The sequence below is a fragment of the Esox lucius genome, chromosome 24 (assembly GCF_011004845.1).
Source record: "Esox lucius isolate fEsoLuc1 chromosome 24, fEsoLuc1.pri, whole genome shotgun sequence".
In the NCBI taxonomy this organism is placed as follows: Eukaryota; Metazoa; Chordata; class Actinopteri; order Esociformes; family Esocidae; genus Esox; species Esox lucius.
This window is the reverse complement of record NC_047592.1, coordinates 4,906,811-4,926,445: the sequence shown is the minus strand read 5'-3', so window position 1 is coordinate 4,926,445 and position 19,635 is coordinate 4,906,811. Positions and strand designations below refer to the sequence as shown.

The following is a 19,635-nucleotide window of genomic DNA, read 5'->3' as shown; positions in this document are numbered from 1 at the left end:
AGCATAAGACCTTGGCACTGAGACAGAGGGGTACGGCGACACTGTGGCCCTACCTGGGGGAGGCCTCGGACAGGGCCCAACAGGCAGGAAATCAATCCACCCACATTTCCAGGCATCAACCAAAGGGACACCCACCAACCGCAACCCCCCTGAATGAGGGCCGAGTATTGCCAGCGGCGTTCAGCCCAATTGCACAAGTGCGCAACAGAGAGTCAACAACAAGCCAGTGACTCTTCCCCCGAAAGGCATTGGAGGGAGGGCATCCCAGTGGTGACGAGAGCCCACCTGGCAAGACAGCAAGGGTGGACAGTATCAAGCCTACTGGTCACCTTCAGGCCCCCGGGCCAGACTACACCTAATTATAAACCGTGCTGTAGAGATGAGTTTTTAGTAGACACTTGAAAGTTTGCACTGAGTTTGCATTTCTAACCTTAATTGGCAGATCATTCCACAGTAGTGGTGCCCTGTGAGAGAAGGCCCTGCCTCCAACTGTTTGTTTAGAAATTCTAGGTACAATTAATAGGCCTGCGTCTTGCGATCTAAGGTTACGTGTAGGTATGTATGGCTGGATCATTTCAGCAAGGTAAGTAGGAGCAAGTCCATGTATTGATTTATAGGTTAAGAGTAAAACCTTAAAATCAGCCCTAACCCTAACAGGCATCCAGTGTAAGGACGCCAGGACAGGAGTAATGTGTTTGTTCTAGCAGCCGTGTGCAGCACTAATTTAAGTTGATTTATTTATTTGTCAGGGTAACCGGAAAGAAGAGCATTGCAGTAATCTATTCTAGAAGTAACGAAAGCATGGATTAGTTTTTATGCATCAGTTTTTGATAGAAAGTTTCAGATTTTTGTTTCGAAGATGAAAATAAGCAACTCTTGAGACATATTTTAAATTTTCTTCAAAGGAGAGGTCAGGGTCAAGGGTAACTTACAGTTTTTTGGGATACGACCATGCAGCCATCGAGGTTCACAGTGAGATCTGCTAACAACGCTATTTGTTTCTTGGGTCCTAAAACGAGCATTTCTGTTTTTCTTGAGTTTAAGAGCAAGACGTTCTCTGTCATCCACTTCCTAATATCTGAAACGCATGCTTCCAAAGTAGCTAATTTTGGGGCTTCTCCATGCTTCATTGAAATATATAACTGTGTGTCATCAGCATAACAGTGAAAATTGACATTGTGATTTGGGATTACATCGCCCAGAGGCAGCATATATAGTGAGAACAATAATGGGCCCAGAACCAAGCCTTAAGGAACACCAAAGCATACCTTTGACTTGTCAGAGGATATGGCATTCACACTAACAAACTGATATCTTTCAGATAAATAAGATTTAAACCAGGCTAAAACATGTCCAAGTAGCCCACATGGGTTTCCAGTCTCTCTAAGAGAAGGGTGATCAATAGTGTCAAAAGCAGCACTAAGATCAAGACGAGTGCTTAACTATCTCCTCCCTCAAGACCAGTGCTTAACTATCTCCTCCCTCCCTCAAGACCAGTGCTTAACTATCTCCTCCCTCCCTCAAGACCAGTGCTTAACCATCTCCTCCCTCCCTCCAGACCAGTGCTTAACTATCTCCTCCCTCCCTCCAGACCAGTGCCTAACTATCTCCTCCCTCCCTCCAGACCAGGGCTTAACTATCTCCTCCCTCCCTCAAGACCAGTGCTTAACTATCTCCTCCCTCCCTCCAGACCAGTGCTTAACTATCTCCTCCCTCCTTTCAGACCAGTGCTTAACTATCTCCTCCCTCCCTCAAGACCAGTGCTTAACTATCTCCTCCCTCCCTCAAGACCAGTGCTTAACCATCTCCTCCCTCCCTCCAGACCAGTGCTTAACTATCTCCTCCCTCCCTCCAGACCAGTGCTTAACTATCTCCTCCCTCCCTCCAGACCAGTGCTTAACTATCTCCTCCCTCCCTCCAGACCAGTGCTTAACTATCTCCTGCCTTCTTTCAGACCATGTCCAAGGACCACTGTGAATCGGTGGTGGTCAGTGTAGAGTCCCTCCTCAGCGACGCGGTCAAGATGCAATCTCAGTGTCGGGAGCGGAGTGACCAGCTGGCCATCGCAGCCGCCGCCCTGAGGGAGGAGTCTGTCTTCCTGAGAGAACAGGTCCGTCCGTGATTGGCTGAGTAGTTGGCTGACAGATGTCATGTTGAACCAATAAGGCAGCAGGGGGTTTATGGCCAATACACCACAGCTAAGGTCTGTTCTTAGGCACGAGGCTTCGTGGGGGGGGGGCAGCACTTAGCCGTGGTATATTGGCCATACACCACAATCCCCCGATATGCATTATTGTGATTATTAACTACCAACACTATTAAAGCAGTAAAAGGTTATGTAAAACTAAGTAAATGTGATGGACTGACAGCATACAGACTGTTTGCCCTACATATATATTGACAGACTGTTTGCCCTACATATATATTGACAGACTGTTTGTTGCCTGACTGATATACTGACAGACTGTTTGCCCTACATATATATTTACAGACTGTTTATTGCCAGACAGATATATTGCCAGACAGTTTGCCTAACCAGTAGTTGATTGACTGCTCCACAGTGTCAGGCCACTCAGCTGGATATGGTCCGGATGAGAAGACAGCTGGACGAACTGTTGGACACAAAGACTCAAATGGAGGCCAGCGACAGGATGCAACGCAAGCTCAGCAAAACTCTCTAAAGGAAAGGGCTGAGAAGAGGGGGGGGGGTGTGTGGGTGTGTGGAGAGGGTGGGTGAGAGAAGGGGAGGGGATGGAGGGAGAGAGAGATGTGGATGTTGTGAGTAGGAGGTGTAGGGGAGAGGAACTGTTGAATACCAGATGGAGACCAAGGATAAAAGTATAGGGCGAACCCCAAACTCCCCAAGACACTGACAGGTGAGAGATGGGGAAGCAGAGAGATATGGGGGTGAAAAGAGAGAGGGGGTAGACAGACGGAGTCGAGAGACAGAGGGGTAGAGAAACAGGAGGGAAGAGAGACAAGGTAGAGAGACAGGGGGTAGAGAGACAGGGGTTAAAGAGACAGGGGGTAGAGAGACAGGGGGTAGAGAGACAGGAGGTAGAGAGACAGGGGGTAGAGAGACAGGAGGTGGAGAGACAAGGTAGAGAGACAGGAGGTAGAGAGACAAGGTAGAGAGACAGGGGGTAGAGAGACAGGGGGTAGAGAGACAGGAGGTAGAGAGACAGGGGGTAGAGAGACAAGGTAGAGAGACAGGGAGTAGAGAGACAGGAGGTAGAGAGACAGGGGGTAGAGAAACAGGGGGTAGAGAGACAAGGTAGAGAGACAGGGGGTAGAGAGACAGGGGGTAGAGAAACAGGGGGTAGAGAGACAAGGTAGAGAGACAGGGGGTAGAGAGACAGGGGGTAGAGAGACAGGGAGTAGAGAGACAAGGTAGAGAGACAGGGGGTAGAGAGACAGGGGGTAGAGAGACAAGGTAGAGAGACAGGGGGTAGAGAGACAGGAGGTAGAGAGACAGGGAGTAGAGAGACAAGGTAGAGAGACAGGGGGTAGAGACAGGGGGTAGAGAGACAAGGTAGAGAGACAGGGGGTAGAGAGACAGGGGGTAGAGAGACAGGGAGTAGAGAGACAGGAGGTGGAGAGACAGGGAGTAGAGAGACAGGAGGTAGAGAGACAGGGGGTAGAGAGACAAGGTAGAGAAACAGGGGGTAGAGAGACAGGAGGTAGAGACAGGGGGTAGAGAGACAAGGTAGAGAGACAGGGGGTAGAGAGACAAGGGGTAGAGAGACAGGGGGTAGAGAGACAGGGGGTAGAGAGACAAGGTAGAGAGACAGGGGGTAGAGAGACAGGGGGTAGAGAGACAAGGGGTAGAGAGACAAGGTAGAGAGACGGGGTAGAGAGACAGGGGGTAGAGAGACAAGGTAGAGAGACGGGGTAGAGAGACAGGGGGTAGAGAGACCAGCCTTTTAGGGTAGAGAGGCTGTAAAAGAGAAGGAAGGGCAGGAACCAAAGCAGGTCTGGACACAGAAGAGTAAATGTGTAGAACAGAAACAGTGTTTGGTTTCTATACTTTTGAGGACCAAAAACCCTAACCAATATTTTCTCCTACTGTACCTTTAAAAGCAAGATTTACTCCTAACCCATAAGCAAAACACATTTTTTTTACCTCTTGAGGGCTGTCTCCTAACCTCTCCTTATGAGGTCCTTACGGGTATACAAAACACTCTGGCAATCTTTGATGCTAAATAAATATTTGATTAACACACGTCTGATTTCTGTTTAAATATCTCCAGTTCCTCAACGTGCTTCGCATTTTGTTCTTTGTTGTGTTCTGATTCGGTAAAATTTAATCCTGTTTCTTCGCTGTGGCTTAGAATACGAGAAGCCAAAAACATGGACGTTAATTATCAGGTCAATGGAGGCGCTGTGTCTCTCAGCCACAGGTCAAGGCTACTCCTGGATAATCCTGCCTAAGAGTGTTGAAATTAGTTTCGTTTTATCGCACTAGAGAATCGTGCAGTTGTTTAAACAACATGATACTTGTTTCATCATTGATGTTTCTTTCAAAGCTAATACATTTTGTTAAAATAATCAAAATGTTTATTGCGGGATCCACTCATGCCTACTTCCTTTGCTTGATGACACACTTACAGAGATGGCAGGAGGGCTGTTTTCCTTCTAGTTCAACATCAAACAGAAGTGTGTGAGAAAACAGCTATCAGTGGAAAAATACAGAATTTCCGATCTTTATTGGCTGAATGGTCAAAAACTGTTTTAACTTCAGATAAAGAAAAAAAAAATACAGAAATCACCTTTCTACAATAATTAAATTCAAAGTCATGACATAAGAAAAGTGTTGATTAGTTAGTAGTCATTTGGTAAGGCAGACAAAACACACACATTCCCCTCCACGTACAAGCACGGCAGCTGGATATATGAGCAAGTATAAACAGATAAAACACACTGAACTCTACTCAGTAAACTGTCTCAATGCAGAACAAGGTGAACACCACATGACACTGGAACATTCGTTTGACATTTTAAATGTCCATTTTGGTCACCAGTGAACAGATGCTTCCTCCGAAGTCAGTTAGGACACATCCGGTTCTAGAACCAATACTCCAGACTGCTGATAGGTGGCGACAAAGATTCACCAACAGTTGTGTTTGTGTGTGTGTGTGTGTTTCTGTGGTGTGCACTGGGTCAACACGTGTGTGTGTGTCGGCACATGTCCATGGCAGTGTGTGTCAAGAGGCACGTAAGACGACTCTGGTCACTGCGGCCGGGCCGGGCGATGCAGGAAGGGTTCTGTCTCCGAGGGTGTGGACGAGGAGTCTGCCCCTATTAAACTGCCCCCCGACCCTTGACCTCTCTGGATCCCCACCAGAATGCCAATCAGAATCCAGAAGAACAAGTTCACCCACACCGCCGTCTGAGAAGGTGAAGGAGTTAAGTTGTAATGTGAGAGTGTTTATGTCAGGTAATGTTAGGTAATGGGTTGGCACTGTCAGTTGTGTTATTACTCCTGTTATAATGGGTTGGCACTGATGTCAGGAAATGTCAGTTGTGTTATTACTCCTGTTATAATGGGTTGGTACTGATGTCAGGTAATGTCCGTTATGTTATTACTCCTGTTATAATGGGTTGGCACTGATGTCAGGTAATATCAGTTGTGTTATTACTCCTGTTATAATGTGTTGGCACTCATGTCAGGCAAAGTCAGTCATGTTATTACTCATGTTAAAATGTTTTGGTACTGACCCCAGCTGTGTGTAGTCCAGTGTAGAACTGTGTTCCAATGTACGGTTTGAGCCAGGTCCTGTTTTGAGCCTCCTGACAGCTAGAGGGCAACAGAGACAGTAAACCAACAATTAATCTGTTTTCTACAGAGATAATTATACAGTGCCAAAGGCCCTGTTTATGTCCAGTTCTAACATGAGTCCTTCCTCCTGATCCTGTCGTGATCCTGTCCGTTAACAGTTATGAGAACTGATCACATTTAGATAGCGACGCTTCATTATCTGGTCCACCAGTCTAAAACCGAGTTCAGGACTTCAGATGGCAATACGTAAAACACAAGAAAAGGAGAGTCTACTGAATTGGAGCTGCATAGCTCACACTTGACAGAGCCTCATGACTGCTGCAACTTCAGGTTTGTGGATTTAATTCCCCCGAGGAGAAATTATGATAATGTACGCCCTCACTACCGTAAGTTGCACTGGGCAGGAGTGTTGGCAAATTGACGTAAATGTGTCCATTATCGGGGACAAAAGCCACCGCACAAATACACGTACAGATGGATGAGGGTCCCTCCAAGGAACAGAGTGTGTGTGTGTGTGCGCGTGTGTGTGTGTGTGTGTGCGTGCGTCCTACCTGTTGACGCGTGGAACGGACTGCGTGACGGACTCACACAAGGTGTCCCTTCCTATGGTTAAGACACAGCCCGTCACCAGCAGGAAGAAGAGGAAGACCCCACACAGCACCAACGTCACGTTCAGCCACAAACGCTCTCTGCGTGACACAACACGCACGCACACGCTGAAAGTTAGACAGGCACTACGGACAGAACCGCAGCGTCACTGGCATGTTGCATTGTGTCGGGACGGTGCCTTCAGAAAGTACTCGGGGACACTTTCCCCACATTTTCTTGTGCAATAGAGTTTGGTTATAACTGATAATTCGACAACAAAGTAGCCCGCAATGACAAAGCGAAAATGTTTTTAGAGATGCTTGAAGAAACTCGGCGTGGAAAGCCAAGACACTGCTGGAGTGGCTTTGGGACACGTCTGTGAATGTCCTTGCCTAGTCATGGATTAGAACTGCATTGAACATCTGGGGAGACCTGAAAATTCACAGACCATCCCCATCCAATCTGACAGAGCATGAGAGGATCAACAAGAAAAGAACATGAGAAACTGCCCAAATCCAGCTGTACATAGATGTCAGAGGCAAAACCAAGACGCACAGCTATAATGGCAGTATTTGCTTCGTCATTGTGGGGTACTGTGTGTAGATTAACTGCAAAAACAATTATGTCATAAATCATAAGTTAAACAAAACAAAAAGGTCAGAAAGCGAACGGGTCTGCTACACTTTCCAAAAGCACTGTGCACGGTTTCCAAATTACAACATATTTGCGTGACACACTCTCTCAGGCGCAGTCATGCACTATGTCATGTGGTTAGCGACACACTGATAATCTCACATCTCAGCATGACACACACACACACACACACCTGGTAACCACTCCGTCCAGACAGCATGTGTAGATCCAGTAGAGCGTGGTGGAGAAGCAGAAGACCGCTACACACACTGAGATGGAGGAGACGAAGTAACAGAGAGATGGAGAGCTGGAGCTCTGCACCGTTATGGCATCTGACGACACATTGTAGCCCACGGTGCCGTAAAGCACACAGAAGCCTCCCAAGTTACCCTGGAGAGGGGGAGGTGGGGAGGAGGTTGGGGGAGGTGGGGAGGAGGTTGGGGGACGGTGAAAGGGAGACAAGCAGATCATTGACCACATACGCTGTCTGAGGTTCGAGTTGCTGAAAATGCGTTGACACAAGCTGACCTGTCATAATGCACTTTGGCCAAACTCTCACTCCCACATCTGGCTCATCTGACGGGTTTTATAGTTGGGGCACGAGGACACAGGCTGTCACATGCTAAGCGGTTGTATCAGTCTGCGGATTTTCAGTTAACTATTACCATGGTAGTAGTTCTACTGCTACAACCACGGCAACCTTCCATGACAACCGTCCATGGCAACCGTCCGTGGCAACCGCCCGGGAACGATGACAACATTAGCTGCACCTCTCGTAGGACAACTGTGGTCACTGCAGTGACAAGTGAAGGTAGATGTTGAGGGAGGCCATACCTCACCATACAGGACGGATGGCCATTGTTGTCAGTTGTAGACTGACTTTAATTTAGCGCCCCAAGTGACATATCAACATTTTGGCCAGAGAACACTCAGAGTGGATGATGTTTACGCTCTGGTAATATGGTTTGTTGTTCCAGCGAGCGGTGTCAGCGCGGTCAGGAAGCAAACCTCGGTGGCCCCAGGCCAACAGGACATGTTGACGCGAGACAAATTTGATCATGTTAGTAAGAACTGTAATCCTGCTCGTGGTTCAGCCTTCCCAAGTCCTCCCATGTAACCCCGCTTCTCCACACACTCCATTGCCTATTAAGAACTGTGCCATTCTGACTTCCGGGCAAAGCACAGATTCTTCATCGCCAAAGTCCCTATTCTGTCCACCACAGGTCTCCTGGCCGCCCTCCAGCAGGGCAGCTCCATCTCAGCCCAGTCAAAGCTCATCTGGCTTCCCAACAGTGGAACCAGCTTTCCCGTGGAGTCCTCGTCCATTTCAAGATACTGTCCCACAGACTACTATTTGGAACCGGGTGGGGTATCTCTGGTCTGCCGAAGGCACGGAACCACACTTGCTATTTTTTGGGCCAGGGGGCACACCACAAACACTGGCCCGCAACAAAAAAACTGCTAGTGGGCACCACTTTTTAGGGCAGAGTAACTCATACTGGATCAGCTATCTCTGTGTCTGTATTGTCTCTTAGAGCCGGTTTCACAGACACAGATTAAGACTAGTCTAGGAATAAAAAAACAAGCTCAATTGAGTTTTCTATTGAACTTGTATTCTGGTCCTAGACTCAGCATAATCCGTGTCTGCGAAACCAGCCCTTAATGTCTATCATTCACAACTCGGAAGTGGGAGATGGACGTTTTGATTAGGGCTAACTGACAGCCACGTGATGGATGTTAATATTTAAATAATACCCAGGGCCAAAATGAAAAGTTGAATCAAGAATGGAATAATCAATTCATCTTCGCGGAGAAAATCCTGGTGACACACTAAAATCTCTCGGACGTAAATCGTAAAAACTTCATTAGCAGGCCTACACTCCGGACATTCAAGTAGAAAAAGTGTATTTTTTTTTTACTGGTGTTGGGCTCGAATCAGGTACAATCATCCAGTGTGCAAAACACGTGCGCCTATTCTATGCAATAACCTAATAATCCAGGCCTAACTGTTTTTCAGCTGTACCTACTTAGGCTACACCGCGAGCCCCGTACATAGGCTATAAAAAGGATCATCCGTCATTAACATAGCCTACTCTCTCTGTCTTTCTAAAACTGCCATTTTAGAGAACAAAATGTACTTTCACTTCGTTTTTGCAGGAAGTGTGGTTTAATAGAATAAGGATATCTGTTTGACAAGAATATACAAAGTCGAGTTATAATAACCCAACACAGGAATTTTCCGCTATGATAATAACAGTTTTAGGCTATAGCCTATTCAGTCAAGACATTGTCATTGGCCTAACATCGCCGCAGTCACATGCTGCAATAAAAATGAAAGTCTGCGCTTCCAAAGACACTCAAGGCTAACTTTTGATAACTGCGACATTAAAGTACCCTCAAGTCCAAAGACAGAGGTTCAATCCAGTAGGAGGCTATGGCAACATAGTTACTGTGGGCTACAGTGAGGCTAATGACAGCGAAGTTGACACAACAAGAAGTAGGCAAAACTTTATTTTTACCTGTGTGATGGTGAGGGAAGCGGCCGTAACTATCCCACACACGAAACAACTGACATACAACCCCATCTCGAGCAAAAGTGGCCACGGTATCTTCGGTATTGCAATCATCGTCCCTATATAACAAAACCTCCTTCTCGCTCTCCGGTCACGGTGTCCAGCCGAGATACTCTACCCACCGAAGGACTGATGGACGTAAACTGTAGTCGCGCCGGGGACGTGCTCCAACATTTCATAACCGCGTTCTCGAACTCCCACGGGGGCGCGCATTCAATACCGTTGAAAACCGTTGAAATCGACAACGTTCCAACACAAACTTTCTACAACCACTCGGCGACCTGTCCTGGTCCTAGGTTTAGCGATATAAAGATGAGGTAATTAGGGTACATGGGTCTTGTTTGTTGCAATTCTAGATTTGCAATGGAGGCTTTGGGAGAGAAAGAGTAACGTCGTTTTTTTGGAAAGCCCCTTTGTTCCGTGTTATTGAAAGCACAAACCGTACCTTATTGTTACAGACCTAAACGCTTGAACTCACACTTTTGGAATAGGCGTGCTCCCGTGACAGATGAGCCCGCACTTGCCTCAGCTTCATAACCTGGGTCTGTAAGGCCCTGCCCCTTGCATCTGATGCTTCCTGGTCTTCCACACTGTCTTTTATGCCTGCCCCATCATAATGATCTACCGCAGTGCCTTCGCTTGTTGACTACTCCACTCCTACGCCCCCAACAAACAGGCCTAGCACAAGCCCTAGCTTGTTCGATCAAGACACTCAGTACAGAAAGCAGTACTTAATTCCACGAGTTTGGCTGAGATCAATAACTTTCTTTTACACACAAACTGAAAGTCTGTACTGTATATGACAAAATAGATATAGCCACAATATCTACAAACTATGCAAATATCAATTAACTATCAACAAACCATTAACTATCAATAACCTGTAAAAAAACGATATCAAACAACATACTGCATAATTAACACACTATCAACAAACGGTAACTAGAACATTGAGTTCTGTCAGGTACGGTAGGTGTCAATTTGTACCACAGGTCATCAAAACCACTCACTTTCAAACATAGAATTTCATAGGTAACTGAGGAATTGTAGTGATTCTGATTATAGGTTATGCACGCATAAACAATGTTAATCAAAAAAGAACTGGACTGCTTGCTAAAGTTATGATCAGATTAAGCATTCATGTGAGGGCTGAGGTTAGGGAAAAGGTTAGGGCTAGTAGATAGTTGAAATGTCATTGATAGTCTGTGGAGCAAACACACAGAAGGCCTGATACAGGCATAATTATACAAGGGACCAATTCAGTTGTGGTTTGGACACATCACTGGAATACCAGGACCTGTGTGTGTGTAGCCTGGGAGCCAATGCTAACAGTGCAGCAACAGGGTGTTCAACTGGTAACTAAGTCTAATCACCTGACATTGACCACGGGGCTAACTTACACACCCCAGCAAGAACTTACTGAACTCACTGCTACTCACAGGTGGAGGGAGAGAGAGAATGATATGTGTGTGTGTGTGTGTTAATTATCCTGTCATAGTGAATAAACACACATAGTCACACTCCAGAATGCCTTCTTCAGTCTTTCAGTTTATTTCAATTTGTTTCTCAGTCCTCACCACATCAAACCTCTGTCTGTCTGCTGGGGCATAAGAAATCATCAAAAAGATTTTGAGGCACAGATCTTGTAATATAGAAACGAATCGTGTCTTATAAACCACAGAAATAGAGTTATTATAATTATTTTTATTCTAGTAATTGTATTTAGATGTTAAATCACGGAAATGTGCACATCACACATTTCACATTTTCATATAAACTTTCAAAGAGATACAAAGATTTTTTTTTTGATTGATTTTACCCTTAACAACAACAAAACAAGAGACTAGTAAACATGTAAAGAAAAAAGATATCTTAAATGTGTAAATGTATAGGAGCATACCACCTTATTCTATGGTCACTATGGGCAACAGAATTTATCATTATCATTGGCGGTATTGAGGAGGATCAAGAGCGCTGCAGGTGACTAGAGACTTACTGATCTACAAATCACCTGGCATCATAACTTACAACTCAACACTGTTTATAGATCAGCCATTCAGCAATGATACATTGTGGTTTTGATTTTATCGAACACAGTCCTTTGCCAGATTCTGGAGGGTCGGGAGCTCTCAACCAATGATCAGGGGAATCGTCTTCTTTATATTGAATGATAGGCTTGTAAATTATTTTAACTTTTTTATATCATCACCAACTAGAGCCCATGATAAATGAATGCCACACAAGATTTTGCTTCAGGACTCCAGCGCTGCTGGTGACAGAAAATCACCAACATTAGCTTTACGAACAGAGAAGCCTCAACGGCTCTGTTAGCAGACACAAAGACAAGACCTATTTCCATCGCTATGGGTTAAAATGTTACTGGAAAGCTCTTCTAATACTGCGCTCGACTAACCTCTCCGAATTCAGTGAACCAACAGGAAAAAGCAACCCAGTCCATCCATCTGGCGAAAGCAACCGTTTAATACTACTGAGACCAAGTTTGGGAATTAAGTAACAAAGCTTAGGAGAGCTAGCGAACTGTAACGACCAACAGAGGCAACAGCAGGGACAGAACGGAACACTGTCGTAATTCATGCGACCGCCAGACAGCAATGGTAAAAAATTATAATCCGTTACACTCAATGTTGGTTTGAGCCCTCCTGGGCTTCCCCGCCTTCGCCATGCGTGCCGTGGTGTGTTTTTCTGCGACCTGTATTTAATTACTAGAGAACAAATCGTTATTTACAATGACGCCGCTGCATGTTCCAAATCAGACCGACGTATGCTAAACGAACATACTGTAATGCTCTCCGTCAGGTCACTGTGAGTGCTCCTGCATCTGTTGATGTGAGTATGTGTGTGTTTGCATCTGTTATGGTCTGTCCGGTGACTGCGACTCACTAGTAGCCCTTTTATTTCCAATACACGGCCCCTTCTTTCCCAGATCATTGTAACTGTACACAAGAAAAGTCTGACAGGCCCGCTGGGCTAAAACTGAACTAGCCCCTCTGGCATTTGGCCCAAAATGCCAGATGGCCAGTCCACCCATGGATATTTGTCCTCTCCTTAGCCGAAGGGCAGCCTGGCAGTGTCAAAACATCCAGTACAGGACTTTCAGTGATTGTGTGTATCCTGTTTGTGTGTGAATGTGTCCTGTGTGTGAGTGTGTGTGTCATATATGTGTGTGTATGTGTCCTCCTGGCAATGTCTCTGTGCATCCTCTCCTCAGCCAATTGGACAGCCCGGTAGCCTAAAACTATCCGGAACCGGACTGTCTAGTTTACAGATAATCTTGTAGATGGATTTCTTCCAGCAGGGGTCACTATCTCTCCCTGTCTGGATGGCAGTGTAGAACTCCCTCAGGGCCAAATCTGCCACCTCCATGAACCTTTCCGGAACCTGGAGGGAGAATGGGAGTAAGAGAGATCCTTGACTTCACCGACACCAACTCTGGACCCACGTACCCACTTACTTGGTAGCCTAGCTCTAAACAGGCAGGCGTGACAGACAGAGGAACAGACAGAGGAACACACAGGCATCATACCTGGTAGTCGTTGCTCTTGTTATAGTGCATGTTGAGTATTCGATAGAGCTCAGTGTCCCGTCCCAGGCGTAAGGGGACCCCTCTGCTGTCTCTACCCGGGCAGGACACACCATCCCTGGGTTGGTTGTCCCGGGCAGCCTGCCTAGCGAAGCGTTCCATCTGGATGTAGAAGAACTCCCGGAAGTTACTGAACCACTTGATGAGCTGGGAGGTCACACAGCGATTAAACTAGGGTGTAAAAAGAGAGAGAATGGAGAGAGAGAGGAGAAGAGAAACAGAGGGAGACAGAAAGAGAGAAAGATGGTGATTGTATTGTGTTTGAGTAGGTCCTGTGGTTTACCTGTCTGGGTGTGTGTGTGTGTCTGTGTGTGTGTCTTTGTGTGTCTGTGTGTGCTTCTGTGTGTGTCTGTGTGTTTGTGTCTGTGTGTGTGTGTCTGTGTGTGTCTGTGTGTGTGTCTGTGTTTGTCTTTGTGTGTGTGTGTCTTTGTGTCTGTGTGTGTGTGTCTGTGTGTGTGTGTCTGTGTGTGTGTGTGTCTGTGTGTGTGTGTGATACCTTGACATCAGGGAAGTAAGTCTTGAGTGTGTTTGAGCTGGGGTATCTGGCATAGAAGAACATGAGCTTGGCTTTCTTCAGGTGACAGGGTGACAGGCCTTCCTGGGAGTTATACTGGTTAAGGACTAGTGCAGAGACACACACACACACACAGATACACGAAGACATACACACACAAAGACACACACACACACACACAGGCACATGAAGACATACACACATTTGTCTTTCCATCCTTGTAGGGACCTAACCCTGACCCAGAAATCCATGATTCCGCTTCCCTAGCCCATAACCTCACCCTCAGAAAACCTAACATTCATGCCTAAACCTAACGTAGGCCTAAACTCTGAACATAACTGGTAATGCATAAATCTAAAGCTGTAAGCCCAAAGCCAGAAACAGTGTTCTCCCTAATGGGGACCTGCTAGAAACCATGTGGGGACAGGTTTTTCAGGCTTTACTATCTTTGTGGGGCCATCAGGGCCCCACATCTACCTATAAACATACACATGCACACATACACACGGCCATATTAATGGGAACATCGTAATGTATTTACTAATCCTAACCCTAAACCTAATCCCCAAACCAAACCCTAATTCTAATCAGAAACCCAATTAAACCGTTGACTCTAAACAACTAAGCCGCAAAAAGGGACAGCGGACATGATTTAGTCACTTTATGACGTACCTTGGTGTCCTACAGCGGAAGGACTATCTACAAAATGTGCTGCGATTTCTAAATGGTTAATCGGATATGGATACAAACTTAAGCGGAAAGTCTGCACTTCAACCCCATAGTCACTGTATCGGAGCGCTGGAATACAGAGCAAAAAAACTAAGAATTCCCTGTATACTGTACATACACACACATACATACACACATATACACACACACACAGCAACACGAAGAAGTACATACAGGTGGATTGATAAATTAAGAGAAAACACAGACTTTCTGGACCTTTCCGTCTGTGCGCTTGAGAAAAAAAAAGATATTGAACCCGGTCCGAGGAACATCCCAGAATCCATCCCTCCATCCCCACCCCCTCCTCCTCCTCTCATCCCTCCATCTCTCTCTCTGTCATGATGGTGTTGCATCCCTCCATCCAGACGGTCCAATCCACCAATCAGAGCCAGAGGTAGGAGGGGATACGAGGGGGCGTGGGTGGAGGGGAAAGGGTTTCCCTCCATGTAGGGGTCAGAGTTCATCAGGTCCCCCTTGTGCAGGGGAGGCAGGTGGGAGAGCGAACGAGCGAATAGTTGCTGCATGGTGAAATGGAGGAGAGGGAGGGGGAGAGGTCCGTGACCGGCGGGAGTGTAGGGAGAGGGGGGCGGGAGGGCGGGGTGGCTGGGGAGTCGGGCGGGGTGAGGCTGGCGCAGTGGAGGGAGGGCGTGTGATAGGAGGAGCGGGTTGTGGTTGCGGTTGTCAGGGTGGCTGTTGGGAGGCAGAAGCGTGTTCCGGCGGCTGTCAGATCGACGCGTAACCAGCGGCAACGCTTCGGATTGTTCCCGGAGGGCTTGAGGACGCGGGGGCGGAGCTTCATTTGGCCGTGGGGCCGGTTGGTCAGGTGCTACAGCGCCTCCTTCACTCATCCTCTCCTCTCTCAGGGAGGCCCACACTCCTCCCCCGGCCCCTCCCTCGTCCCCTCTCTCCCTGCACGACAAGATGGAGGGGTGAATTGAGGGAGGATGACTCTGGTTTTTGGTGTACAGCCGAAGCACCCTGTCAATCACCCGAGCTACCGCTCCGCCCAACTCCTGTTTCAGAGCTTGGGCAAACTTTTGCCCAACTCCGCCTCCTCCAAACCCCTCCCACTCCCCCCTCACCACCCCACACCCCATCCACACCCCCGCCCGTTCCAGCACCCCCTCCAGGACTACACCCCCTCCTCCATTTAAGCTCCTCTCTTCATCCCTCGTTCCTTTATCATCCCTCACTTTTGGGTCTTGTTTAGCAAGCCTGTGGAGGGGGGGAGAAGAGGGGAGAAAGGAGAGAGAGAAATTGTCGATTTCTCCCCCCTCCTCCTCCTCTTCCGTTATGCAATCCACTGTCTCCTCCTCTTCCTCTATCCCTCCATCCTCCTCTCCTCCACTCCTCCTCTCCTCCTCCTGTGCCGGCCTCCCTCCAAACACTTTCCATACCTTCTCCTGTAGGGCTTTCAGTCTTTCTCTTGCCTCTTCCAACTGTTCCTTCAGCTCCTCCCTCTCTCTCCTCCTTCCCTCCCTCCCCCTCTCCCTGTTCCCTCTCTCTGCAAACCTCCTCCCTCTCTCCTCTTCCTCTTCCTCTTCCTCCAAACCTATCTCTCCATCTCCTTTCACCAAACTCTCCAGCCTCAGTCTCTTCACCGTCAGCATGTCATGACCCCAGTCCGCCACTAAGGTGTCACTGTTCAGCCTCTTCCCACCCCCCCTTATACCCTCCCTTACAACCCCTCCATCTACACCCTCATCCTCCTCCACCTCCGCCCCTCGTTCCGCCTCTTCCTCCGCCTCTTCTCCCATGTATCTGTCCAGGTGTAATTGCCCCATTGCCCTCATGGGGGCGCCACTTGGCTGAAGCAGATGGTGGATGAGTGGGTAGGGGGGTCGGGGGGATCGGTTAGACCCGACGTACGGGGCTCCGTCACCCGCTCTGGAGGATGTGGGGCGTCTGGGGGGGTCGTGGTCATTCGAGGGGTTGGGGTACAGGTCGAAGGCTGAGATCAGGGAGGACTGACAGCCAAACAGGTCAGTAGGGGAATCCATGGATCCAGTTGTTCTCCTTGACTAGCGTTTCTGGAGGAAGACAGAGATCTTAGATAATATGTTACTAATAAAATGGCCAAATAGCTACAACTAGAATAGAGATAGTGTTCAAGAAGAGAATCCAAACGTTCGATTGTACTATGTTCTGGAATGCATTTTGTATGGGTGATCTTGAGGGTTATTGTGAAATGCAGCCTTCATCTGCAAAAATGACCTTGGTCTCAATGGGACTTCCTGCTAAAATAAAGTTAAAATAAATAAATAAAATAAATAAATACAAATATTGAATATGGCAGTTAAAGGCAGTTCCTGTTAAGTTTCTTTAGATCTCTCCCTCTTCTCCTTATGTGCGTTCCTCACACTCTCTCTCCCAATCTCTCTCTCTCTCTCTCTCTCTCTCTCTCTCTCTCACTCTCTCTCTCCTCTCTGTTATATTATCAGTTCACAGACAGCTGTAAACTCTGTTTATTCAGATTGTTTACCTTCTCCTGCTCATCCTACACACACACACACACCCGCTCATACACACCCACATTATGCATACAAGCACTGAAATTGAGAGAGAAAAAGAGGTGATTATAGTGGAGAGGTAGTAGTGTGAAAGCAGAAGCTCTACTTGACACTGATAACTGTTAAAGTGGCACACACACACACACACTATTACATTTTGGACAAAAGATAGAGAGATACACAGATTGAATGACATGCAACCAGACAGACAGACAGTGACATTTGAAATTGGATTTAACCTACATCTGTAATCCATAAATTAATTCAACTAAATGTGTGGCTATTTAACCATACAGAGAACAGGCCACAGATCAGTTGCCGTGGTGGGGGATATCGTAATTCCGTTGCAACATGAACTTTATAATCCAACAACCTAAAAATAGATAATATCAATTATTTAAATTCATTCTCTCTTCAACATAATACTCCGCAGATGGTGGCCAGCTAGCCAGACAGGCAGTCAATGCAATGCGCTTAGCGCTCGGAATTATCTAAATTCTATAACGGTTTATAACCAACCGTTAGATTATCTGTTTGATTCTATAGAAAAGGAGATCAGGACCTCCGAATATCCTAAACGAAAAAGCCTAACCGCGAGACCCACTGGAAAACGACACAAATCTTTGGGCAAGTGTTAGCCTAATGTGAAGATCAAAAAATAACGATCAGTAATGTACTTTATTATGAAAGTAACCTTTGTTGTTAGATTAAAAGGTCAGACTCCCTTTGAGGCTTCCGCGCGGTTAGAAACATCTGTCCCCCGCGCCAGAACAGGAGTCCGGTTCCGCTCTCTCGTCCTGGTTCACGCGCGAGCAGCAGCGGGCACCCATTAATTGTCGGTTCACGTATGTCGCAGTTGATAATAGGCTAGCCTACATAAACATGGACGGACTGGCGGACCCACACGAACTAACACACACACACAGCGCACCACACACCAAAACACACCCATACACATGCACCCACACACACACATGCGCGCACACACACACACACACACACACACACACACACTGGTGGTAGTGCAATTACACCGCAAAGGACAAACGGACAGTGTGACAAATCAAAAGTAGAATTTACTATTGACTGTTTATAACTTACTCGATTGGATAACCCCTTGCACGGAAACGATTCGACTCTCTCTTCGCGCGTGAGTAAAACCAGATAGTATTGTAGTTCTAATGTTCCTCTTTTCGTTTTTATTTGTTGCCTCTTCTCTGGTCTTCTGTTCGCCCTGGTCAGTGCGAGCACCGGCTCTGAATGTCCAGCGCGCGGTGTTTCCTGTTATTGCTGCTCTTCTCTGCCTATCCCTCCCTTCCTATCCCTTTATCTCTCTCGTTCTAGTTCTCGCTTCCTATCATATCTGCCCGTGCCATCCTCGCGCGCTGTCCTATCGCGGTGTGTGTGTGTGTGTGTGTGTGTGTAAGTGAGAGAGAGACAGACAGAGAGAGAGAGTGAGAGACAGAGAGAGAGAGAGAGAGAGAGGGAGAGAGAGAGCGATAATCACCCGGTAGGTGATCGATCTATCTATCTATCTATCTATCTATCTATTTATGTATCTATTTATCTATCTAATCTATCTATCTATCTATATCTGTCTATCTATCTATCTATCTATCTATCTATCTATCTATCTATCTATCTATCTATCTATCTATCTATCTATCTATCTATCTATCTATCTATCTATCTATCTATCTATCTATCTAATATATAGACTACCTTTCTGCCTGCCTGTCTGTCTGCCTAAATTAAATTAAATCCAAATAGGTTTTACTGGCATGACGATTTTTTTTCACACGTGCAAGTGGAAAATAATAAAATGATAAGTAACAAAAGTTAAAGAAACAAAAGTTAAATTAATAATCATAATTAAACATCACACTGATATTTTATTTGAAACATTATTCTATTACCTACATACAGTGTATTCACTCTATACATGCATACAACGTATACATATCTTTCCCTCTGGCCAATCCCTAGCTAGCCTATGTGAGTAGATATCATATACTAGTATCAGTAGCATAGGCCTATGGAATAAGGAAATAGAAATGGCCAGCTAGCAGAGTTCCAATGGAACAAGACCCTTGTGTCCTGGCCTATCACGGCTAGGAATTGACATTCCAGGTCTCTCACTGTAGCCGTGATGGCCGCCAGCTCCCATCTGAATGAATGGCTGGCATCTCCAACGGAACCCTATTGCCTGTGTAGCCCTGTTCAAAAGTAGTGCACTGCAGAGGAATTAGGGTGACGTGAGGCAACCACTCTGACTGACAACCGAAACTCTTATCCTTGTGGGAACAAGTCAAATATTAACTTTTTATCTAATACGGTCAAATTGATTTATTTGTTGACGGACAATGTATTCACATGCGAGGGGCCTGGAGAGTGAAAAGGGAACTTCATAGGTTCCGTTTCCATTGTACCTCACAGTTCTCAGGGAAGACTAGAGTGACCTGGATTAACATGGATGCGGTAGGCTTCCACCTCATTGTAAAACGGCAGGTTTGACCCATGAATGTTGACTGGCTGAAAGATGTAAAGTGCTGTATATGAGTCTGTAAGCCGTGGGGCAAATTGTTGATTTTTACAGATGAAGATACGCCGATAAATTGTTTTAACAGTAAAAAGGCAATTTGGGGTATGTGGTATATGGTCAATACAGCATGTCCACGACACTGATTCAGGCACTCTACACGCACAAA

At 46.5% G+C, this 19,635-nt stretch overlaps 2 protein-coding genes across 4 annotated transcripts; both read right to left on the bottom strand.

The window, feature by feature from the left end:
- Window positions 1–4,675: 4,675 nt before the first annotated feature.
- On the bottom strand, window positions 4,676–10,166 carry tmem179ba (transmembrane protein 179Ba). 2 transcript variants are annotated; one of them, XM_020043094.2, is made up of 5 exons: window positions 10,052–10,166; window positions 7,194–7,390; window positions 6,331–6,468; window positions 5,719–5,797; window positions 4,676–5,389 (listed from the first exon to the last, which is right to left on the bottom strand). In XM_020043094.2, the coding sequence occupies exons 1-5, from the start codon at window positions 10,106–10,108 to the stop codon at window positions 5,231–5,233; spliced, it is 630 nt and encodes a 209-aa protein (XP_019898653.1). In that variant the 5' UTR covers window positions 10,109–10,166; the 3' UTR covers window positions 4,676–5,230. The 2 variants fall into 2 exon arrangements, with proteins under 2 accessions (XP_019898653.1, XP_010901153.1); XM_010902851.4 differs by lacking the exon at window positions 10,052–10,166 and adding an exon at window positions 9,520–9,957.
- Window positions 10,167–11,101: 935 nt separating this feature from the next.
- On the bottom strand, window positions 11,102–18,338 carry prox3 (prospero homeobox 3). 2 transcript variants are annotated; one of them, XM_029117996.2, is made up of 5 exons: window positions 18,029–18,338; window positions 14,669–16,447; window positions 13,671–13,778; window positions 13,118–13,345; window positions 11,102–12,972 (listed from the first exon to the last, which is right to left on the bottom strand). In XM_029117996.2, the coding sequence occupies exons 2-5, from the start codon at window positions 16,415–16,417 to the stop codon at window positions 12,799–12,801; spliced, it is 2,259 nt and encodes a 752-aa protein (XP_028973829.2). In that variant the 5' UTR covers window positions 16,418–16,447; window positions 18,029–18,338; the 3' UTR covers window positions 11,102–12,798. The 2 variants fall into 2 exon arrangements, with proteins under 2 accessions (XP_028973829.2, XP_034146313.1); XM_034290422.1 differs by lacking the exon at window positions 18,029–18,338 and adding an exon at window positions 17,622–17,884.
- Between the last annotated feature and the right edge of the window lie 1,297 nt (window positions 18,339–19,635).